Source organism: Kryptolebias marmoratus, linkage group LG21, assembly GCF_001649575.2.
Source record: "Kryptolebias marmoratus isolate JLee-2015 linkage group LG21, ASM164957v2, whole genome shotgun sequence".
In the NCBI taxonomy this organism is placed as follows: domain Eukaryota; kingdom Metazoa; phylum Chordata; class Actinopteri; order Cyprinodontiformes; family Rivulidae; genus Kryptolebias; species Kryptolebias marmoratus.
The window spans coordinates 18,123,499-18,148,577 of NC_051450.1; the positions used below are offsets into that span (position 1 = coordinate 18,123,499).

The 25,079-nt window shown below is 37.8% G+C and overlaps 1 protein-coding gene across 5 annotated transcripts in view; it reads left to right on the forward strand.

Moving 5' to 3' along the window:
- Positions 1–25,079, forward strand: part of sema5a (sema domain, seven thrombospondin repeats (type 1 and type 1-like), transmembrane domain (TM) and short cytoplasmic domain, (semaphorin) 5A) — a 151,987-nt gene that overhangs the window by 38,925 nt on the left and 87,983 nt on the right. For all 5 annotated transcript variants that reach the window (XR_005232599.1, XM_017406745.3, XM_037973211.1 and 2 more), the window contains 3 exons: positions 907–1,115; positions 11,546–11,645; positions 15,457–15,502. Coding sequence is in view for 4 of the 5 variants with exons in the window: in XM_017406745.3 (XP_017262234.1) it covers positions 968–1,115; positions 11,546–11,645; positions 15,457–15,502 (294 nt within the window). In the remaining variant the exon portion in view is untranslated. The remainder of the gene's footprint in view (positions 1–906; positions 1,116–11,545; positions 11,646–15,456; positions 15,503–25,079) is intronic.

A 25,079-nucleotide genomic window follows, 5' to 3' on the forward strand; every position in this document is an offset into this window, starting at 1 on the left:
CACATATTTTCAGATATTATAGTAAAGATGCACACAAACACACACACACATACACTTCAGGTGGATGAGGTAAAGCAGACCGTGTCTGATTTATGAACCTTGTGTCAGAGGTGAAAAGTCTCTCTGTGCCAGTGAGAAGCAAACACACTGCTGTTGCTCAGCAAAAACGCAGCACAATTTCTTATCTCATACTCTATCTTCTTCACACTTCTCTTATTTAAGATACACTTTTGCTGCATTTTATCTCTTGGGGTAAATTCTTTGTGAATGCAGAAGACAGATGAGCTAAAGAGTGGAGACTGTCTGCAATGTTCCTGCCTCCCTTCGGAGTAACCACCTCTTTAAAGTGCCCCAAAATTATGGCCTGTCAGGCAAGCAATTATCTATTGTCACTGTTAGTCGGTGATCAGCACTGTTATAAAAAATAACTTTTATAAATGTGGATCAAAGTTCATCAGATTGGACAAACAACGCCCCCAGTGGCCTGATGTGCCATAAACTGAATCCCCAAGAGTATATTTTTCACACTCGCCATGTTTTTTTTTTTTTCAAAATTGCCATTTTTTGATATTTTGGCTGTCAGTTATGAGTGTAAGTTACAGTATACTAAATAAGATTTGTAGACTGCAGCCACAAATCTCCCTCTTTCTTGCCTCTCTCTGTTTAGAAAAGCAAACAAAAACGCAAACTAGTATTTGTTTTTTTACATTTTTGCAGGGGAAAATGCAGCAAAGAACCTTTTAAAGCACCACAATAATTATTTTCCCATAAACACAACCAAAACGGGGTGCGGCTGTTTGATGAAGAAGGAAGTGACTTGTTGCTGCTTCATCCTATCAATATGTTTATTCCAAAAAAAGAGCATTTTTTAAAATTTGTTGTCATTTTCTCTTTCTGTCTTTCCAGGTGTGTCCTCTTACTTTTGGCCTCTGAGGCCTAAGGAGAAGTAAGCCAAGCCCAGGTCCCGATGGGACACTCTGCTACCCAGCATGCACTGCTGCTGCTGCAGTGCATGCTGGTCTTGCGCCCTGGAGGCGTGGCCAGCAGGAGAGGGCCAGTGCTGCTGCCTGAATCGCCCTGCCACAAGTCCGAGCACCCACTCATTCCACACTCAGGTAGGGGTTCAATCACACCCCCCCACAGCAGCGTGTGTTTGCTGTGAACTCTTTGGTTTTGTTATTTATATCCATCTCAACCTCTCTCTGTTTCTTTTTACTTCATTTTTTCCAGCAATGTTATGCTTGTTTATAAAAATAAACCTCTAAAAAGAGTCCAGGGTTTGTATTGATTCGACACCTTCCCCTTCGCATATTTTGTAACATGTATACATGATCAAGTTTAGCTTCTTATAATCTAGTGCATCACACATTTAGGGCTAAACTCTGTGCTGTTTACAGGCGATAAAGTAAAACATCAGACGTGACAAAACTACTTGTTTAAGTCAAAATAGTCGCATTTAATGAGAAATTATTGTTCTCTAAGCCCACTTCATACAGCGAACGTGCAATTATATTTTAACAACTGTAATTATGCTCAGCAGATCTGTCAAGTGTTACATTTCTCCTTATTTTAATGTAATGTAAAGGCAGAGGGTTGTTTTTGAGCCTTCTCAAACATAGGATCACATAAGAAAAGATTTTAATTACCTTGAAAGCTAAAGTTATTTCTGTCCAAATTGTTACTTTGAATAAAACGACAGCATTAATAAAGTCAGCATGTGTATTCAGGACCCCTGTTTTGTTGCTCTCATGTCCTTCTGTTGGTGGTTTTACTGCAAATTCTTGTGGTGTTTTTGTGCCATTAGGTGCCTGCTGTCTCTAATTGTAGATTCAGCAGGGTGTCGTCACCCATTCGTTTCATTATTTCTCATGGTAGTGCGTTGGCTAGGCAATAAACAAAATGTCCTGCTGTAACCAGGTGACAGAAATGTGAAAGAATGTATTTTAGGCAAAGGCATAATTTTCTAATGCTAACCTATTATGTTTAATACATATTATCACGCACTGCTAAGGACAAGGGAGGAGAATTAATGTTTTTGCCTGTACTTGTGTCTGCGCTTGTGTTTGTTTCTCTGTACTGTTAGCGAAATACTTCATGAATCAGTGAACGGATTTGTGATGAAACTTACAGCAAGTTTTCATTGGGTTGACATCTACAGCTCATTAACTTTTGGAGTTTGCCACCACAGCTAATCAATCTTAGGCTACAACTTAGTCAGTTTCACAGATATTTGTCTAAAATTTAGTGTGGTGGTAGCTGAGGCTGAACCCAACTTACACTTTGAGTGCTAACAGATTGTGAGATATGTTTAAAACTTTGGCATTACCTATTGAAGTCAACTGTCTGTTACCAACATATCTCATGAACCACTGCATGAATTTTGATGAAGTTTTCAGGAAAAATATATTGAATTAACTTTTGCAGTTAATCCAATTCAAAATGGCCACCACATTGACCTTGGAAAACAGAAAAATGGCTAGTTCATTTTACAAATATTGTGCTAAAATGTGGTGTGGTTGTATCTGAGAGCTATTCACAGCACATATCCCAAGTGGTATACATTGTGCAAGATTTATGCTTAAAACTTTAGCATTAACTGTTGGAGTTGACTCTGATAATCTTACTCTAACTCTGACATGAAAGGCAGAGGGCAATATGCCTTCCTTCTAGGAATGCCAGGCTTTTAATTAACCAAGAAACTTTAGTGTCTAACCTAACAAAGAAACTGTGCTAGTTATACATAACTAGGTAGATAAATGGATGAATTTCATCTAAGTACTGCATTTTTTTGGTTACTTTCTTAATTTTAAAATAATCTGTCTAAACATTTAGTCCCAGTGTACAAAACGTATCTTCTTGTTTTATTCTCTGTACCTATTTTGTTTGATCTATCAGAGACGGGATGCAGACCCACTCCTTCCTTACACCTTTCTTTCAAAGCTCTGCAGCTTTTAGATACTGCATGAGACTTCATTTCCCAAACCGCCCATTTTACGTTGCGGCTGAGCAGCTAAACTGTAATGAAATCCTGTGAAACCTAGTCGACAAACAGTACCAGTAGCAATCAATGCTGGCCTGTTCTTCCCACGGCAAAGCAGTAAAATGTCATTGAGCTGTTTTCAGTGTAGCAGAATCCAAGCCAGATAATCACAGTATGCACTCAGGGTAAAATTGACTTGAGGACCAAGGTCACTGTCTGTTTTTCACATGCATGCAAAGATTCAAATTTAGTATAATCGCCCAGCTCAGGCACGAGCGCTCTCCTCTGCCCCCGTTTTTGTCTCCTGTTCTGTCTTCCTTGCCAGTTTTTGTCGCTTTCTTTGAAGTGGGACTCCTCTGTGCGCCAGTCGAGTGCAAAGATGACTAACTGCCCAGCTAATGTGATACATTTCAACCTTGCGCTTTTTGCACACACCAGCTAGAGGGTCAGCTGTGGTCAGTGCATTTGTGAACTCTTATGTGCCAGATTGGCCCATTAAGCCCTGGTGGCTTAATACTTTAGGAGCATTAATAAAGAGGGCTGACAGTTTTGTTTGCAGGCAGACATGGTCCCCACTGAATAGAATAAAAGTTGTTAGTCTGAATAATCACTTTTGTTTGTAAAATTAGACCGAGTCTTCATTGCAGAAATATTATAAAATACTAAAATAAATTTTTAAAAAATTGACTAACCAGTCAAATAAAATGGAATTTTGTTTTAAAATCTTTGACCCAAAAATAAATGATTTATTAGGACATCATTTTGGCAAAACTGTAAAGTAACACTAAATTCACTCCATATTGATTCTTTTGACTACTGACTGTGTTATTTTAGACTGAAAATGCTTTAGAAACATGACAGTATTGTGTTTTGGAATAAATTTGATCCTTCGTCCTTTCATTCATCCGCTGTTTTCTAAAATAAATCAATTAAAACCAAATCATGTGCGATGACCTCTTTAGTTTATGTCTCCTGCCATGTTTGAACAGGAAGTTTTCAGTCTCTTGCAGCCCTCCTGGTGAGTTTTAAAGGCTGTATTTGTGAAAAACGTCTTTCCATGCAGGAAGGAAATTGAACAGGTTTTGGATTTTTATTTTATTTTATTTTTTTGGTTATGACTTTTGGTCATTTTTGTAAAGTCCTGATTTTTGAACCAGGTTTTAAAATTCTAATTAAAGAAAATGTCACAGACTACAAACTTAGAAGGTTCTCTGAGATTATTTTAAGTTTAATAAAAGTGGTTTTATTAGCTGAGAGGCAATGATTTTTGCCCTTAATTAGTCCCTGAAAGGAGCAGTGCTGTTTGAAAGCTCAGGATTCTCCTCTGCTATGATGCTTTCCTTATTCAATATTTTATACCAGCACGGATGTCACAGTTATCCAACAATGGTTAAAATACTTTGCTTATATGAGGTCTGCATTTTGGTTATTTTAGCATTTTCCCTGCTGGCTAAATGATCACTCTTGCAGAGCAATAAATCAGGAACAGTGACAAAATGATGTTGCAGTGTTCCACTTATATTTACAGCCTGTCTGATTGTCTTTCTGATTAACACCACCTGCCTGAAAAGGATGAAATTTTTGACAACTTACTACCTGAATAAATCTTTTAGTTCTTCAAAGCAGTTCCTGAGACTGTTTTCTTTCTGGTTTATACTTTTAAACCTGGTATACAAATGAGCAAAAGCATTTTGAGAAGTCAAGGAAAAAAAATCTTTGTTGCTCTGAAACTGTCAAAATTGCATAAATGTGCAATTCTTTACCTCATTAGCTGCTATTTCAGAGGGTCTTATGAAGATATTAGTCTTTTTCGTCATGGTTGCATTAAGAAGCTTATAATCTACAATTTTAATAACTTTTTTTTCATCATCTGATGAAAGTGGTGTTCAAAAGCATCTCAGTGTTCAGAGATGTAAAGTTAACAAACCCTTCTTAAAGACTGCTGCGAAATTACAGCTTCCTTTGCACTGAAAGCAACATATGAGTCATTACAAAACATCTAGACATGTTACATAGACAGGAATATAAACACGTATGCAAGTTCTTTGTGTGAGGGAGGCAAAACGGCTTGTTAAACCCATTATCATGCTCTTTTGTGAGTCATTGTGCTTCCATGTAATGTAGGGTAAATCCTTTGTTGTTGGAAATGTGCAGTGTGACGCTGCCATGAGTCTCCTTAAGCCAAGCTGGGAGGACTACAAACACATTAAAATACCCCTGTGGATCACAGCAGCCGAATGCTCCCAATCAACTCTGACCAACATTATCTTTTTGAACACACAAGGACATAAATGTAGACAATTGTCAAGTGTCATAGTTAGTGCCTACCTGTGGCCACATGTTTAGAAATGATGTTACTTATATTTGTTGCTCAGTTTCAAATAGGAATGTTGCCTGAATGCTAAATATGAAGACACTGTAGTTATTAAGGTTATCTTTAGATAATCATTGCAAACAAAGACAAATACTCAACCAGAGGTAACAAAATCTGTCTTTCTTTACCTAATACAATAAAAAGACAAATTATTCTATAGTTGTAAAGATTTTTACATCAAAAGATAAAAGATAAATTACTGCTGCTTGCAATGTATTTAACAACAGAACTATTATCTAATTATATTGCCTTCTGATATAGGCTTACTTTGTCTTTTTTATTTTATAGTTGATTACTGAGAACAGCACAGTCACTGCTTAACTCACTGAAGCTTGACCTTTCTTCTCTTAAATTCATATTCATAATAAAAACTAGCATTCCTTGAAAGAATGCATATTTCCCGCTCTTACATGCAACAACGATCTTGCAACATCTGTTAGCGCTCAGAGCTAGTACCACACCAAACTTTAGCTCCATATCTGTAAAACTGACTGAGTTATAGCCAATTCAGAAATATGTGCTTCAAGAACAATAATGTATTTTTATGGACACGTATTTATGAAAACCAAAAGTTTTTTGAGGGGGAAGGTTGTAATGGAGAGCTGGAGTGGGATTTCAGAAAACTAATGGGACACAAAACAAGCCACCTGCTAAAATAGGAGTAAAAACAGCACTGAGACCAAAAGGTGGTTGTTACTCATCACAAGAAGCCAGGGTCAAGGTTTGTCTGAGTGGCTTTTCAGTGACAGCATTTTTCTCTTCTGTGTGATTGTGGCCTGGCTGTGGAAAGGGCGTGCCTCACATGGGATTGACCCCGCCGGGAATGGTGGTTTTCTGACTTGGCACAACACTTGGCTGACAGAGCTGCAGCTGTGCTGCAAGGATACTGGATTATGAATACTGCTTTTTGCTACGTGTGGCGGTTTTCAGAAATGTTGGGTTGTAAAAAAAAAAACAAGTACATTGTACAGTTCGGTGGCATCATTATAAATGTTTATCCAAATGATACAGTTGTTCATGAAAACTGAGTTGAATGTGGTTTTTCATGGAGTATGTTTTGGCTAAAACCTTTTGAACACTTGTAATGTTGCTTTATTTGCTATTGTAAACTCATAGACATTAATAAGGTGTTATTTTAACAAGTGTTTCTGGATGCACAAGATTGAAGGCTTTTAAAGGGTATAAACTATGGTGTAAACAATGCTTCCTTAGGCCAAGCTGGGGGCCATATCACTGAAGAGTGTGACCAACAGGCTTGTTTTACAGCCACAAAATGAGCTCAGCTTTTATCATCCCCGAGCAGCCAACACATCCTCAAAAAGACGGGAGTGGAAACAGGAGAGCAAACAAATGGCCTCACGGCATTCATAAATGCAACAGGCTGCAGCTTGAATCAAGGGTGCTTTAATTAGGCTTTTGGGGATGATCCTTCAGCTGTCTAATGCCTTTAAGCTTGATTTTTTTCCTAAACTTCTCATATTTGATTTTCAAGGTCAGTTATGATCTAATTATGTCTTATTCTAACTGATTACAACCTTAATGAACAGAGATTTGTCCATGTTTCTCCATGTACAAATTATTTTTATTTCATGTGGCCCAAAGAAATTTGGTCATCTTGTGAAAAGCCCATTTCATCTCCTGAACCTCTAAATACACGTAAGATTTAAAGATTTTACCGTATACTTATTTGTGGCTTCACAGTGGTTTGTTTTGCTTGATTCATTCACTGCCCTGGAGCCACAGAACAGCACAAGCAATCTGAGTTTGTAGCTGTAAAAATGTACTCATTTTGTCATGCTTGACATAACATGGGGGCTAACCTTGGAAGTTTAAAGTGACCTTACATATTGCTTTAGATTTATTCTAACAATGCTGGTGTTTTTTTGTTTTGTTTTTTGGAGAGACAGGATACTGAAACATTTGTTCAATTCAGTTAAATTTATATAAAGCCAGCAAAAGTTGTCTCAGGTCACTCTTCAGCAAAAATACAGAATCATTTCAAATCTAATTACAATCAATTTAACCCAAGTATAATACAATACAATCATATTTGGTATATTTGAAAATGCCAATTAGTAGAAATTTTGTCTTAAAGAAACTAGGAGATTGTGTCAAATCTTTTTTTTTTTGGCACAATCCTCCATCTTTAGCAGCACATTGATGACAAAAGGAATGACTCCCTTTAAACAGGACGAAACCAAGCCAACCCTAACTATAGGATTTATCAAAACAAAAAGTCATAAGTTTAGTCTTTAAAGTAGACAGGGTGTCAGCCAAACAGACAGAAACTAAAAAGGTGGTTCCACAAGAGAGGAGTCTCTTAACTGAAAGCTCTTCCTCACATTTGACTTTTAGAAACTCAAGTAAACCTGCAGTCTGATGGCGAAGTGTTCTGTTAGGAAAATATAGATCAGTAAGATCTTTAATACAAGATGGAGAGTGGTTGTTGAGAGCTTTGGATGTTAAAAGTAATATTTTAAATTCTGTGAACAAATACCTGCCATTCTTATTCCAGCATTTAGAGTGATAATTTATGTCTTTTATTTACACCACACAGTGGTGTTTTCGAATTGATTTCACATGTCGCCATCGATGTTGGTCCGGTGGAACTGTACAGCCGTAGCATCAAGGGCTGGCAGACCAAAGACTGGCATGTCCTCTGATGCCTGGTGTAAATATTTATATACCCTGTCATTTTGTCTTCGTGTCAACCGCCCCGTGTCAGACGGGGAATAACAAATGCTATGTGAGTGATGGGCTGTTTCGTTATGAGGTGGTGGGAGTCGAAGGGTTTAAGGGGATAAGTTGAGGCCGAAGAAAGGGGGGGATGGGATTCATTTGTGTGTGTATTCGTAGGTTTCGGGTTGGCTCAGGACTTTGGCTGCGATTTTAGCCTTTATCCCAAGCCCTGCGTGTGTCTGCCTTCATCTCATCAGCAGCCAATCCCCCCCTGATTTGGTCATCACTTTCATGGCCATGATGAGATTACATTATCACATGCATTTAACATGAAGCTGATGTGAATCCATGCAACATGCGAAGCAGCAATGAAATCTTGAAAGTGAGATGGACCGTACAGTATGCTCATTAACTGGAGGTTTTGTCCTGTTTCCTCTCCACGAAGTGAGGGATTAGGTGAATATTTTGGCCTGGTTTGAAAATTAATTTTAAAAAAGCATGTGCTATATTCTTTGAAAAAGAAGAAAATAAGTTGGATAATAAAATTGTCCTTCCTTGAAGAAAGTAAAACATCAGACGTTTTATATATAAAGGTTTTAAGCAAAGATCTTGTATGATCTGTTGGCACTTTGGATATGTGATGAGAATGATTCTCAAACTAAATTTTAGCTCATTATCTATAAAATTATCGTAATGACAGCCATTTTTGCTTTTTGCTGACACTGATTAGCTGTGGCAGCCATACTGAATGGGGTTTACTCTAAAAGTTAGTTGTAGTTCTACATCCAATAATTACTTTCTGGGAGTTTCAGTAAAATCTATTTAGTGGTTCATGAGATTTTGCTGTCATACAAACACACCATATCACCTGCCTTGCAATAATAATTCTAAAAAAAAATGCTTTTATGTCTGTCATAGCATCTAAACCAATCTGTGTAACCTGGGTGAATGTGACTTTGGGACGTTGTGTATATTCAGCTGTGCAGCCTTGGGAGGGCCCATCCATTCTGCTTATGAATGTTTATGAATGGCTCCTTGGCCTCGTCACAAAGGCCATAAATCCTTTGAAGGCTGTTGTGGTCAATTAGAACCTTTTGCCCCCCTTTTTTCCAAACTACCAACAAAGATTCTCTTTTCGTGCCTCTCACACACACACACACGCAGAGATACACACTCCATCACCTCGATAGCAGGCCTCCCCTGGTGAGTCTGAGAGATTTATGGGGAAAAGCTGGGGTTCGTCAAGTACCATCTCCTCTCCCTGGGGGGAGGGGGGTGTCACGTCTACATCCGATCCTCTTTGTGGTATAAAAACAAGCCCAGTGAAGCCTAAGGATTTGCACATCTAAAGTTTGGTATCACTCCATGAAATGAGACAAGTTGCATCCTTAGTTGTCATGGTCAACTACGACCTTTGACATGTTGATTTGACCGTGCCTAATTATCACTGTGTGCTCTTTTGTCTGTAGCATGAGCATAAGATCTCATGAACCAGTGGATGGATTTTTATAAAACACTCAAAATGTAATCATTGTCCATCTACAAGCGATCAACTTCTGGAGTCAGAGCCAGTCAAGATGGCTGCCACAGTGAAGCAACCGTAGCCAACACAAAGATGGCTATAGTCCAGTCAGTTTTACAGATATTAAGCTAAAATTTGGTATGGTAGTGGCGGAGAGTCATTCTCAACTTATTCTCTGAGTGCTAACAGAACTCGCAAGATCTCACAATATTGCATGAAATTGCACATAATGTAATTTACAAGGTTTGTCCAAAACAGTTAGAAATCTGTTCATTCTCGCCACGAGATGGTTTTAGTTTAAAACCTTGGTTTGTGTGGCAGTGGGGGATATGCATTCCTTCAAAGAATACCGGGTCTTTAATTAAAATGTATTACTTTGATACTCCAAATAAAGCATGGGGTGCTTCTGTTACTTGTTTGTACCTTTTGCCAGAGATTTTAAATCTAACAAGAGGAACTGTCATTGTCTTTGTGTTGCTGTCTCTTGGCACATTTCATTGTTTTGTTACCAGAGCTGGGATTTTGGTCCCAGTACGTTAGTTGGAGGTGGCAGATGTTCTTCACAGGCTTTTGTTTTTCTTCTTTGCTCTGTTTGTCTTGGTTTTGAACTGCTCAGAAATCCTGCGTTTTTCACCAAAACGGGAAGTTGTTACTTTTGATGCAGTCGAGGAAGGAAGAGTGCGCCTTCATTTGAAACGACGTGTGACAGGTGTGCCTGAGGAAGCAGATAATGTGTTTCGAGGAGGATTTTCAAGCTGTCCTCTCCCTCTGTACTGGTCCTGATGGAAAAGCTCCCTGGCAAATTAAAAATGTCCCTTTGAAACATTTAGTTCGTATAAACTTCAATGCAATGACAACAAGAAAGAATTCAGCTTTGTGTGATTTCCAACATTTTAATAAAGTTCTTTGCGGAGAAGCAGTGGTCCCTGGAAGTGTAATCCAACCTGTGTTTACAGTAAAGTTATTGTGACTACAAATCAAGTAAGTGATGAGCGATGGAGAACATAAGTCACCATGATGACTGTTTGACCACCCTTGACTGAACCTATCGGGTAACCAGACAGTAGACAGGCCGTCCTTGTCCCTGGATTTGATTGGTCAGGGGTTAGTGGGTTGGGCGCCAGGAGAACAGGCATGTTGTGGATAAGATGTCAGTGTCTGTCTGGGATATCTCCATCTCCCTTTATGATTGTATGTGTTCCCTGCAGCACAGGGACTAGCTCAGGGTCCATAAAACATTTTGAGTCTTGGTGTGTGTTAAAGATGTTTTTTTTTAAACCACTCAATCAAGAGCAAATGAAAGGGCTTCCCATTGAGCCATGAGATTTTCATGTTTCATGGTCCATTTCAAGTTAATCACTAATGAGTATATTAATCCATGCAAAAAGCTTTCTTTGATTTAGGTATTTAAAGCAAATTAATTATTGGATTTTTATGTTCTTAATAAATTTACAATGATCTATTTTTGAATTAGAAACATTTTGATGTGCAAAATCTGTCTTTCTGCTTGTAAATTGTTTGATTATGTACTTTATATTCAGTTGAATTTATTTTTATGGGTTTCTAACAATGTCCTTCTAATGTAAAAAACACAAGGTTGTGACAACTAAAGGTATCACATTCTTTAAAGGTATGCATATCGCCTGCCTCCTTTCATCCCTCAGTTTAGGACAAAGATCATCTTATGCTGGAAAATGACAAAGTTTGATTTGATTGATTCCAAAAATTAACCAGTAAATGTGCAGTATGTTGAATTTTTCCTGGACACTTAGAGTAACTAAACCTGGTGCAAAAGTATGAACTAAATTATACAAAAAAAAAACAATAATCATTAAATAAATAGTGATTGATACAGTCATCCAGAATTTACTTTAAAAATTATGGTCTATACAAAATTCAAACTTGATATGTTTTTATCTTTGGCTGTAAATGCTCTGATTGACTGACTGTTCTGCTCTCTGGTGTTTTGTTTTGGGTTTTTCTTTGGCAGAAATGGAGCCGTGGATGTTCAGGTTCAAAGCAGAGGGCACAGTGGATTACTCACAGCTGACCTTTGACCCTGGCCAGAATGAACTGATCGTCGGTGCCAGGTAACCCAAAACCAGCATTTTTTAAAAATTCTCTTTCAATTTTCTTGTTTCCCCTCTTTTCTTTTTTGTTGCTTTTTTATTATGTTTTTTTTTCTCTTCTATTTTCATTTTCACTGTGTTTGTTGTGGGGTGTATGAGTAATGATAAGTTTCTGTGGAGATGTCTTCAGAGTCCAAAGAAAAATGGCTTTGGAGAGCCGAGTCCATTGTCTTTTTGAAGCCCAGCCAATGTTTTATAGTGTGTGTTTCTGTGTGAACACTTTTATTTCTTGTGTTATGATGTTCAAATTATGAAGATTCACTTCTATTTTGTGGAAAAACATCATGTCCCTCACGATGTGGATTGTTAAATTTGATGGTAAAATGTACTCAACGTGTAAGGGTTAAAAGAATAGTTGAATGGGAAAGGTAATAAAACAATATCTTACCTGTTGTAGATAGCTCTTTGAACACCCTCTGATTGAAGAAATAGAGTTTAATTTTGAGTAGATCAACAAACTAATGGCTAGTTCAAACAGGGACAAGACCAAATGAGATTGCTGACATATTTAAATAACTCTAATCTCAAAACAATTCATGCCAGTTTATTAGGGGTCAAATAGTACATGTATTTGTAACATGACAGTTTGCTACAGGTGTTTGGGGTGGTTACCTGAATTAGACAATGATTAAGTCTGTCACAAGTGATCTCCGCTCCCATCTAGACGCATGTACACATTTTATTTAACTTCACTTTACTAACAGCCTCAACAGAAGAGAAGAGAAAAATAATATCTAAACTGTATCCATTTGGAAAAGAAAAACTAACTAAAAGTGACAATGTTTGTCTTCGAGCACAGATTTATGCAGGGACGGTGTGTGAAGCTGAGCTGGACTCAGTTTAATGATTCTAGGTGTCAGTGGAGAGAAGCAATCACAACATGATGTACAAGAGACAGCAGAAAAACCATCTGGTGTGGGAGCAGAAAAACAAGGAGAAAAAGAAAAGTGAGCAATGGGAGTTTTTTTTAACACATGCCAGAAGTGAGATAGAAAAAGCTCATCAGGAAAATTGCGTATAAATATAAGGCCTCAGAAGTGAAGAAGTTTGCAGTTAAACTCAGAAAATAAAATAAAGACCTAGCTATTATTGAAGGAATGCATATCACCTTCAGCCTTGCATGCCAGAGTTTTAGACTAAGATCATCTTATGCTGAGAAATGAAAGGGTTATAGCATTTTTGGTCCAACTTTGAAAAGAAAATTATCTTGTGAGCACTCAGAGTATGTGTTCAGCTACTAACACAGGAAATTTTAGCTCGATATCTGTCAGATTGGCTGAAGTATAGTCATTTTTGTGTTTGCTAAAATCACTACTGTTGTTTCCATCTTGAATCAGGTTGGTTCCAAAAGTTAAACAGTTGTTGATGTCAATCAAATTGTTACTTTCTGAAGGTTTCATTAAAATTTGTTCAGTGGTTCATGAATGATATTTTGCTAACAAATGCCCTTTCACCTTTGGTGGCATGCTATTATATTATATTATATTATATTATATTATATTATATTATATTATATTATATTATATTATATTATATTATATTATATTATATTGTTATTATTCTGTCAACACATCCTTGCTGTGCTCAAAGAAGAGAAATGAGAGATTAAGTTAAATAGTTTGTGGCAGCTCGACAGCTGCTAAGTGTGTGACGCTGAAAGGTAATGTGAATAGATGCGAATAGATTGATGGCACCAGCCTGGGTTAGAAATATGAGAGATAATGGAAGGAAAGCGGGATCGATGTAAATATCAATACAGTAAAACAGGAGGCCGTGGCCACATTCAGACCTGTCTGATAGGTACTCTTCAGGAGACTGATCTCCTCAAAATGAGCTTTAAATGTGTGTGCGTGTGTGTGCAGGTGTATCGGTGAAGATGATTTTAACTCTGGAATGAGATATCTTTAAAAAGAAATGATTGCTAACATGAATGATGGGTTATTTTCCACTCTTCTGCAGAGATTTCTGTCCAGTGCTTTTTCTACAAAGTAAAATGTGTTTTCAATGATGGATCATCTTGAAAAAATAGCTTTGAGATTGCACTAAACTTTACTAGGTTTTGTAAAACAAACCATCAAATATATAAGGTTTGATTTTTATATTATTCATGATTAGTGTTTTCAGTTTTATGGTGCTCCTAAGGGGACATTGGAAAAAATATTTAGTATATTTAAAATGTTTTTGTTTTTTTTTGTGAGCAGGACAAACTATCTTGTGTGCACAGGAAACATTCTCATAGGCACACAATATTATCTGGTGCACACAAAAAAATACAGAAATGTCTCTGATTTGTTCTTCCCACCATTGTCAGCTTAGGGGCTCCATACGTTTTATTTTGTATATCTATAATTCTTCTATCTGACTTATTCAATGCAATTTGTTTTGTAGCTTTGTGTTTCTTGTAAAGTTAGAAATATTAGTAAAATTGCTGTGTTTAAAGACTGCTGATCTGAGAGTTTCTGCCAGGGTTAAGTTGACTTTCAGTTTCTAAGAAAGAAAGCGTCAGAAAGAGGCTCTGCTTTAACTAGTCATTGCGGTTGTCCTAATTATGGTTCTGCTTAATCCACTCATTCATCATTTACTTCAACAATGAACTTAAGCTACTAATGAGTTTATGAAGTTTCAGGATCCTAAAGGTTCTCCTACGAACCAATATAAAACTGATTTTTTACTTATATAAGGGACTTTGAAAGTTTAAAAATAATTTTATTTCTGTAGACAACAAAGGTTACTTATTATTCTTGTGACATCACTGCAGAAGTTAAAAAAGTTAAAGAATTGCTTGATATTAGTTAGGTAAGTATCAATGAAAAGGCATTTTAGAAAGACATGAGGTTGTCAAACTTCTATAGTACTGATTGTTTGAAGATGATGAATAATTAACATCCTACCTGTTGTAGCTTTTTAAACAAACTCAGTTTGGAGAATTAGGGTTTAAGTTTGACATGACTGATTAGCTAACAGAATAGATTGCTGATGTTTTAAAACAGCTTTAAAATTTTCAAATTGATTTCTCTGAGCTCTGTTTTATAAACCTTTATATCACTGTCAAATTATATAATTAGTTACACAGAACAGTATGGTTATTTGCAAATGAAAATACAGCAGCAGTGACCTAGAGCTCTTGCACCAGGAATATTTGTCAAGTGTGGCATGTTTTATGTGCCTGATGTGCAGATTCTGACACAAGGAAACAGAATTCAAACCAAAAGCTTTAATCATTTAAACAAGAGGTTGTTGAGGCAGCAAAAACACTAAATGAGGCAAAAAGTGTGCAAAAACCATGGGGCTGATGAGCAGGACAGGAAAACTAGTAGTAAACAGTGGGATCTCACAGAGAGCTATTTAAACAGGAAGCAGTGGTAATTGAGTTGAAACAACTGAGTCTAATTAGCCGATGCAGGCTAGGTGTGAATGACTCTGAGAAATGACACAAGAAGGAAAAAGTAACGAACTGAAGTGAAATCTCTAAATAACTCAACAAGGAAAAGTTGGTTAAATTTTAAACACCATTACAAATGGAATAAACTCATAACATAATCTTTTTCTGATGCTGAGGCTTTACAAAGAGCTATCTCCAACAGGTGAGATAACATTTGTCCATAACTTTCCCTTTGAATTTTATGTACAGCTCATTTCTGCTGTAGAGGGTGGAGATTATCAGGCTGGTAATGATGTGCAAAGACGTCGCCTCTGCATTAACTTGTTTTTTTAAACTGAGAATTTAAAATCCATTCACCTGTTTTTACTTTTTTTATTTTTTCTACCACAGAAATCACCTCTTCAGGCTCAACCTGGAGGACCTGACACTGATCCAGGTGAGTGTTAAATCGTCCTCGTTCCTCTGACTGACTCACCCGGTTTTCTCTGTGAATCTTTATTTGATCTGTCGGCTCATATCACTCTGACAGCGAACCGAAGCTCCGCCTGCTTTCAACAAACTCTGAGTTGGTTATCACACTTTGCTGACAGCTTTCACAACTTAAAGCTGTCACAGTAAAACAGGTTAGAATTTCACGAGTCACACAGCCTCCCAAACGGTGGAGAACCTCTGGGTTTGGCTGTCAGTGCTGTGGGCTGAGACTCAAGGGGAGGGAGTTTGCATTAATACACTCCATGTCTAAATCCATTTTTTAAACTCCATGCTTGTGTGATGTTTAGGTTTTTCCACATTTTTGAGGTTTATCAAACACCCTATGTGAGTTCTTTGGAGTGCTTCAGTTTTGGTATAAACTCTTCAGCTTTTCTCAAAATAGCAATGTCAAAATATATTCACAAAAATAGATAATAAAATGCTGTAGAATACAAACTGATTTTAAAGGCCTAGCATTTGTTGAATCACCTCAGTTATAGCTGTTTTGGTCAAATATTAAAAATTACGTTTTGCACAATCGTATTCAATGTTGCGATAGATCTGTTAGAGCACAAATTGTGTGTTGAGGATGACTGTCGCATAATACCATCGAACTTTAGTTCAATATCTGTTAAACTGACTGAGATAAAGCCATTTCTGTGTTTCACAAGGTTTATTAACTGTGGCAGCCATTTTGAATTGGGATGACCCAGTGTTAAACAGTGCTAGATGTTCATCCAATGATTACTTTTCATTAAAATTTGTTCAGCAATTCATGAGATTGTTTGTCTGTACTGTTAGCAAATCAACACATGCACCTTTAACAGCGAATAATAATTAAACTAGCTTTAGGGCCTTGCCCCAGGCCAGTTTTGAACAAATCATGCCAAACTAGCACTCAAATTTTTTAATTATCTCTCATTTAGCCTTTCCAGCAACCTTCTATTCAGTCTTTTTTAGCTCTTTAAATTTTTTCTTTTTTATATGCTTGTGAGAGTCCCACCTGCTAAGCTAACCGCTTTGTGACCCACTGTTACCATAACACTGACACAATGATGACTTTATTTCTTGGTGCTAACAGCAAGACTTCTTTGATGCTTAGACAACTCTTAATATTTGCCATTTACACCATGGAAAACCAAGGAAGCTTTTGACGTAAATCTGACTGGGATGGTAAAATGAGAAAAACGTCTGAGGGAAATAAGACTAAATCTGTCGAGTGGGGAGGAGTGCGGGGAACCACACAGCTCCAGAATAAAGAAGATGGAGAGAGGAAAGCGGGGGAGCCCCCCACGGAGAGAGACGAGGATTCATGCAGAGCCCGTCTTTTGTGGCCTCTCGCTGGGACACAGATGCTTTTTAAAGATGCTCAGCGCCATCCGCACACGTAATCTTCCCCCTCTCCTTTATTTCATCCCGCGCTCGGCTGGCGCTGAAGAATCAAAAAGGAGAGCGGATCGAGCCGCCATCTCCAAGATGCCTCCTCCTGACAGAGCGGGATCGGGTAATCCCTGCCAATGCCTGGGGTAAATTAAAGATGACCTGTGTGCAAAGTCTCTGCTTTGCATTAGATTGGACCTGAGCTGTAGAGTCAAAGGGAAGTCCAAGGCCCCGCCCACACGTGAATAAGATTTTTCTTGTTTCAGCCTTGCGTTCACAAAGAAACTGTGTTTTAGGAGCCTTTAAGTTGTATTTTAAACGCCGCCTTTGTGTTTTGTGTAGCCATCCAACGTTTTTAGAACTACGATGTTGCAGACCTTCTTTTAGTCCAACTCAAGACCAGAGACATGACAGATGCATCTAAAGTAAAGCTGATATCTCTCCAGGCTGCAACAATAGGGAGACTATTTGGTAATTCAAAATTGCAGAAAAATATGCAATCTAATTTTTAGTCTCACTGAATTAAGAGTGTTTATGACAAAGTGACCAGTGAGTCCTGTGGCTTTAGTTTGAATGGCCAGCTTTTGAAAATCACTGTCCTTTTTTTTGTATGTCCATGGCTCGCAGAACTGTATTCTCGGCCATACTCGTCATTTCATTGTCCTCCTCAGCCCACATTGTATCTGTCTCAGCTTGCTTTGTACCCACTTTGGCAGCCGCCCCCACATTTAGGCTTTAATTTACTGGAGTGCAATTTTGAAATGAAGATAGGCAGATTTGGATAAGTTTTTCAGTAATTATTGTTTATCATGGGCATGGATTTTAGACCTGGATATTTCTCTCAGATGTTTTGGGTTTTTTTTGTCAAAGAAAAGCTTCTTTCCAGGTGTCAAAATACAGCTCTGTTGCTCTTGAGATGAGTTGCAGGAGCTCACGGCACAATTTAGGTTGGTCCGAGATGGGTTGGAGATGCTCACAATGTCTTTGTGACTAAAGTTGTCAACAAATTTTTTGAACATGTTCCAAACTCAAGCGACACGACTGTGAGCCTTTGAGACTAACACAAGGAAGCAGAGAACCACAGCAAAATTAGAAGACTTCCTTATGAATTTTGTTTGCCAGAATTTTTATAAATGGTGCCATGTTCATGAGGATTTATTTTTAGAAACAATAAATAAAAAGATTGTTTTGGAAAACGAAATCCCATGTGGACAAGGCCAAAGTCCATCTGCTAAAATGTGGTATGTTCTCTATTCTTTCTTCTCCTTTTCGTCATCCTGGTATAAAACAGTGGATTAATTGCACAGAGAATTGGTCGCCTCATTCCAATCGTTGCTTGGTGTGACAGACTTAAATGAATTTCCCTTCTGGCGCTGTTGCTGCGCCTGCATTACATGCATCACCGATTGATCAAATGGATTTACAAGAGAATAAGGTTCTGCAAGTGCCTCAGCCAACAAAGAAACTTTGAGCACTAACAGTTGTTAGAAGTTCACCAAGGTTTGTTTTAATTGAAACAGTGTTTAAAAGAGTTCCACAAGGTTCATTTTTTCTTTAAAGAAAAACATTAAGCTAAAACCTACACTAATACTAACTAATCTTTGTGATTTTGTCCCATTCCCATGTATTGGCCCTGTCAGAAAGAAAACCCAAAGGCAGTGTTTTGTTCTTACATGGCTGGCAGCATAAAGAAAAAGCCTTGTATTGTTTGAAAGAGCACAAGGCTTAGAGGTGTTGTAGTACAAACAGCCTCTAATAGAGAAAACAAACAAAAATTGCCTGTCAACATGAACAACAGGCAATAATGTAGTTGCCCTTGAGTGCGTGTGTGTTCGTCTGTTAACAAAATATCTCATGAACAACTGGACAAAGTTCATTAAAACTAGCAGAAAGTAATCATTGGATGTACATAAACAACTGAATAACCTTTTAGAGTCAACCTTATTCAATATAAAAGCCAACTGACCTTAAAGATGTCAAAAATCTGTATAAATCAGCCAGGTTTATAGATATTGACTCAAAATTAGTAGCTGAAACAGATCCCCACCATAAACTGTGACCAACAACATATTTAAAATTTTTGACATTAGCTATTTGAAGTTAATCTCAATCTGTCTGTTAGCTAAATATCTCATGACCCACTGGATTGCAATGAAACTCTCAGAAAGAAGTCATTGGATGCACATCTAATCTACATTAACCAGCACAGAATGGCTATAACTAAGTCAATTTTGCAGATATTGACTTAAAATTTAATGGGGTAGCAGCTGAGAGTCATTCAACATGTACTCTGAGCGTGGCATCTTGTATTGCATGATATTGTCTACAACTCCATAATTTTTTACCTTCACTAAGGAGGTTATGTTTGCAGTCGTGCTGGTTTGTTTGTTTGTCTGTTCTCACGATTACTTAAAATGTGATGAACAGATTTTGATTAAATCTTTAGGAAAAATTGGGGTTTGTCACAGGAAAGATTTGATAAAATGTTGGTGGTAATCAGGATCACAATCTGGATCTGACTATTTTTTAATGATGCTGTGGCCTTGGTGGATGTTTGAGCTCTCAAAGTGTTTCTAGTTCATCATAAGATGATCTTAGTCTAAAACCCTGGCATGAAAGACAATGAGTGATATGCATTCCTTTAACAAATGCTGGTCTTTTAATTAATTCATTAATGGCAGATGTCATGTCGTATGCACATGCATGAAACACTTTTTGTGGAAACAGAACAAAGCATAAGTTGTTCTGCTGCACAAAGACTAGAAATAGTCTTGCAACCCTTGACTGCACTGTGATGAGCTGGTTTCAAGCATCTGCGAGACAGAAAATTAACTGATAGTTTTATTGTTTTCACATAGCAGGTTTAGAGAGAACTGACACTTTCTGTAATGTGGTGGTCTATTGTGCATTCAAAAGCTGGAGATTGTCTGAGCTCCTGCATAGATAATCTCTCCGGTAAATGTTCTCTTTGCTTGCTGGTATTTAAAAAAAAATAGAAAAAGCCAGCAAGATCAAAAGTTAGAGAGAAAGAAAGACAGAGTTGGTGTTAAGCCAACTGTGAAGTTTTACAATTTTATCATCGGTATGTTTTTGAAGGCTACCCCACAGAATTGGTCATCAATAAGTCCTGAGAGAAGAAAGGCTTCTCTCCCCCAGGAAAGACAGAAAGGGATGTCTGAGGGACGCTTTACAGACAGACGGACACCCACAGAATCATAAGCAGAGAAAAATGTTGCGCACGAGAGGAATTTTCTAGCGTGTACTCAAAAGTGAGTGGCAGGGAAGGTTGAAGTGGGACGAGTTGGGCTTTGAAACACGAGTCAGCCCTTCCAAGTGTACGGCCTTGATTGGAGTCAATATGTGCTGCTTATTTCTGAAAAGTCTGAACAGACTGAAACGGCCTTCCTCCCTTTGTCGACCTCTATCCTCATCCTCACTGATGTGGATATTTTTTCTGCTTGCTTGAATTTCAAACTTGTGCTGCTGAAGTGAAAAATGAAGACTTCACTGTGCAGCACACAACTAATAAAACATTTAGACGGTTGGTACTGTGCAGAAGTTTTAGGCAGGTGTGGAAATATGCTGTGAAGTCAGAATACTTTTACAAGTATAAATTCTACTTATATTTATTAATTACTAAAGTAAAATTAAACAGCTATTGCCCACCACCTTTCACTTAGGTCATGTGGCTGAGTGACTCCCTTTGTCTTAAAAGCATCATCAAGTTTTCAGAGTTACCACCTGCTAAGATAACCGCTTTGTGACGTTAGGTTACTATGCAAAAACTGACAGGATGATGACTTTTGTCCTGGGGCTAACAGCAACACTTTTTTGATGCTTAGACAACTCTTAATAATTGCCATTTACACCATGGAAAATCAAGGAAAATGATGAGGAAGACCAAGAGACGCAGAGCTGTTGATGTAAATCTGACTGAGAGGGAAAAATAAGAAAAGAGCTCGGCAAAATAAGAAGCAAGATTGAATCCGTTGGGTGGAGAGGAGTGCAGAGCAGGTTTTCAAGGGACTCAGCAGGCATGTTGTTTTGAACATATTGGAGAATTAACCACATACCTTTTGTGGATGCTGCTGGATCAAATCTTTCCGTCTTTTTTGTGTAATCCCAGAAACACTCTATGATGTTCAGATCATGTCTCTGTGTAGGTTATGACATCACTTTGTTTGGTAAGCCAAAGATAGATTTTAATGATGTTGGCTGTATTTTTGAGGTTGTTGTCCTTCTGCAGAATACATTTGGAACCAATCAGATGCCTCCCTGATGGTATTATATGCTAAATCTGTTTGTATTTCTCAGCATTGAGGACACCATTAAAATAAATCCCCTACTCCATTTGCAGAAAACTATCCCCAGATTTGCAGGAAACCACCACCATGTTCCACTGTTACCTGCAAACATTCATTATTGTTCTGTGCTTCAGTCCTTTGGTAAACAAACCACCTACAGCTACAACCAGATATTTCACATTTTGTCTAATAATTCCATTTGGTATCTCCTTTCTTGTATTGTTGCTTTGCTCAGTCTTATTGTATTGTCTGACCTGTGACATGAAACAGTCTTCTCTGGGTTCTCCTCGGGGTTCTCCTCCCAGTTGGACATACCCAAGACACCTCCTTAGGGAGGCGTCCAGGCGGCATCCTTACCAGCTGCCTGAACCACCTCAGCTGGCTCCTTTGGCACCTGGAATAGTTGGTGCTGTTTTGATAGCAAATGGTAATCACACTGAATAATGAACTGATTGACAACATTTTTCCCACGCCCATCTTAAACAATTCAACAGTTCTGGTTTACATTCAAATAATTAGCTATAAAACAATCACAAAGTACAATTTCCTTCTTCCCTCACTTGAACACAACACATCCCACATCTGTTCACTGTTGGCCCTTTGGGCCCCATGTCCCCTTATTCAACTCCCAGAACTCTGCTCAGTTTCCTGAAATCAGCTCATGCCAGCCTAAGCAAGCAAATCAATGCTTAGCCATTTCCCATTGTGTTTCCAGGGTTGAATCATAGCCAAACAAGTATCTGTACCACTAAGCCTTGCTACCCAAACTCATTTTATGTGTGATCTTAATACAATAAAAGGTTTTTTTAAGGATATCATTCAAAGCAGCAATACTAATCTATGTCGAAATGATAGGGGGGAAATGTGGTCTTTAATAATTCAGTACTGGCATGTTTGTCACATAATAAATCGGAAACAGGATGCAGATGATGAGGCTACTTTTCAGCAGAAACACCGCGGCACAACATTAGTCAATAAGCACTGAAATGAGAAGAATCGGGAACATTTTTCACCATTCAATACAGCAGAGGAGGAAAATAAATACAAGGAGGAGATTCACTTCAGTCTATCACTGTCCTGCTGTACTGGAACATAAAAACATCATCCATAACTGGGTCCCTTGACAACAGTCTCTGGATAGTGTGGAAATATATACTGCTCCTCCTTTTGTGTTTTATTTTTTACTTCTTTGTATATTATCTCTTAGAAAGAGGAGAGGGGTCTCTAAAAAGAAAAAAAAAGGTTTGTCCATTTTTGCAAATTGTAAGTCAGGCCAGAATAATTTTCTTGCAATTATACCTCATCATGCAGATAATTATCCCTGATTATCAGGGGTTATCAGAAACTGTCCTTCATAGCCCTGTTAGCATCAATAATTCAATTAAAGGCCTAGCATTCCTTGAAAGACTGCATATCAAACAAGTTTGACTCCAAAAATATGTTGTACTCAAAGTAAGTGTTGAGGACAATGCTCAGTTACTACCACGCTAAAATTTAGCTCAATACCTGTAAAACTGACAAAGCAATAGCCATTTTTGTGTTTGCTAAGATTGATTTACTGTGGTGACCATCTTGAATCCGGTTGACTCTAAAAGTTAATAAGTTGTAGACGACAACTCATTGATTACTTTCTGAAAGCTTTATTAAAATCTGTTCAGTGGTTCATGAGTTATTTTGCTAATGATACAAATGAACACACAGGCACAGGCAAAACCAATATTGCCCTACCTTCGCTTTCTGCAGCAGGCAATAATTACTGAGGACTAACTTAGTCATATATGTGAGTCAAACAAAAAGCATGATTAGAATTGACGCCCTCATATTGACTAATATCATGATGTCATCTCTAAGCAACAGGGTTGTCATTTGAGGGAATAATGAGTAAAGCTGGGGGTTACTTTTACACTGAGTTATCATCTTAAGGTGTTCTGATGATGTGTGTTGTGACTCGGGCCTACACACTCACTGAGAAATAACATCAAGACCAATTTCATGTGTAAATCTTTCAGCACCTTACATCAGCAGACATCAGTGTGAATAGTAAATATTATGCGAGCACATCAAAAGGTAATATCAGCTACTCATAACTCTTATTAGATTCCCCCCCTCCCTTCCTAATAGGATTTGTCCAGCTCTCTTGTCCCGCTCTTGTAGTGAGACACACACAGCCTGTCTTTTCACAAAGCCAGACAGCTGTCAGCAGCGAGTGTTTTCCGGACCCTCTTTATGCCAAATATATTCAATATCATGTCTAGAAACGGCTGTTTTGGAATTCAGCTCCTCACTCCCACCTCCATCGCACTCCACCCTGCCCACGCAATCCTCCTTGTTCTGGCTGACGCCCAGGTTGGAGCCCTCCTTTGTTTTTTTATTCCATCTATTTGTCCTTTTTTCTTCTTTTTCTATCCTCTTCACTGTCTCTGTTTGTCTTCTCCCCTGCCTACTCTCCCTCCATGTCTCCTTCACCCACCCTGTGGTGACAATAGCCCTTCAGTCTGAGAGCAGTTGAGAGGCATGAGCACAATGGTTCATCTCTGGACTCCGGGGGGGCAGCAAAGAGGGCGGACTGTGGAACATAACATTTCAAGAATTCTTCTTTATCTTCTCTGGAACAAGAAATGATTGTGCTAAATTCACGTTTGTGTATTTTCAAAGGGTTATCCAGCTAAGACTTGCTCCCAAAGGCAAGCAAGTCTTACTGGTTTGGTCTGTGTTTGTGTTCGTTTGTATGTTGTTAATAAAATATGTCATAGACCACTGGATTTTATTAAAATTCTCAACTCTACCCACAGCTGATTAACCTTTGGACTTAACCCTATTCAACATGGCAAAGCAACCTCGGAAGCAACCATGTTTTTCTTATAGCAAAATATCTCCTAAACCACTGGACGAATTATAATGAAACTTTTAAGAAAATAAAAGCCAAAATTGCTATAGCTCCATCACTTATCACCATAAGACGGTCTTAGTTTAAAATTCTCTCAGGAAATGCAGTGGGTGATATGCATTTTTTTCAAGGAATGCTAGGTCTTTAGTGTTTTTTTTTTATGTTTGGGCCACTATCCTATTTTAAAATATTGAGGCTGCTGCACCAAATGCTTGCTGAGACTTTGAAAAGCATCAAGGGATCAGTCAGACAATCATCCAGGCTTTAAACAAGAAAAGAGGCAAACTGCAGAATGATTGCCCAAACGACTGATATCAAAGTTACCCATGGATGTATCAAGAAAACTGGATGATGCATTAGAAGATGAAGCTACCTCCCTTTGATTAAAAAAGTGCTCATATGCTGTCCTGCTTCCCTAATGAATAAGCATAATATTCTGGATTTGACGTTTTCTCTTAAATCTGTTCCTTTTCTTTTTTGTTAAATCTTTAAAAAAACAGAGATAACACAATTTGACAGATAAAATAGTATTTTAGCACCAACAAGGTGATTCTTTTTAAGATGTTGTCTGAAAACTTGTCATATAGTAGACTATTAGTGATGATGAATCTCTAAGGTCCATGTTTTATGTCTTTGCTGGATTTCTTTCCTGTTTCTTAAAGACATGACTTCCAGATACTGTTCATTTAAATAATGAACAGTATAAATAGTTTTTTAGGCCTGACATATCTTCTAATTAAATACATATAATATTATATGGGTGGTTTAAAGCTTCTGCCTACCATGACAGCTAAATGTGTGAAGCTTTAGTGTTGCTCACACCACAACAAACTCTAACTAAATTTGGCCGTCACCTTTTCATTTTCCAGAATTTTTTTTTATTTTTTATTTCCTCTTTCTTTACTCCACAAAGGCACAACAAAAGGCCTCCTCAAAGCGGCTTTCTCTGATAAAGCCAAGAATTAATATGA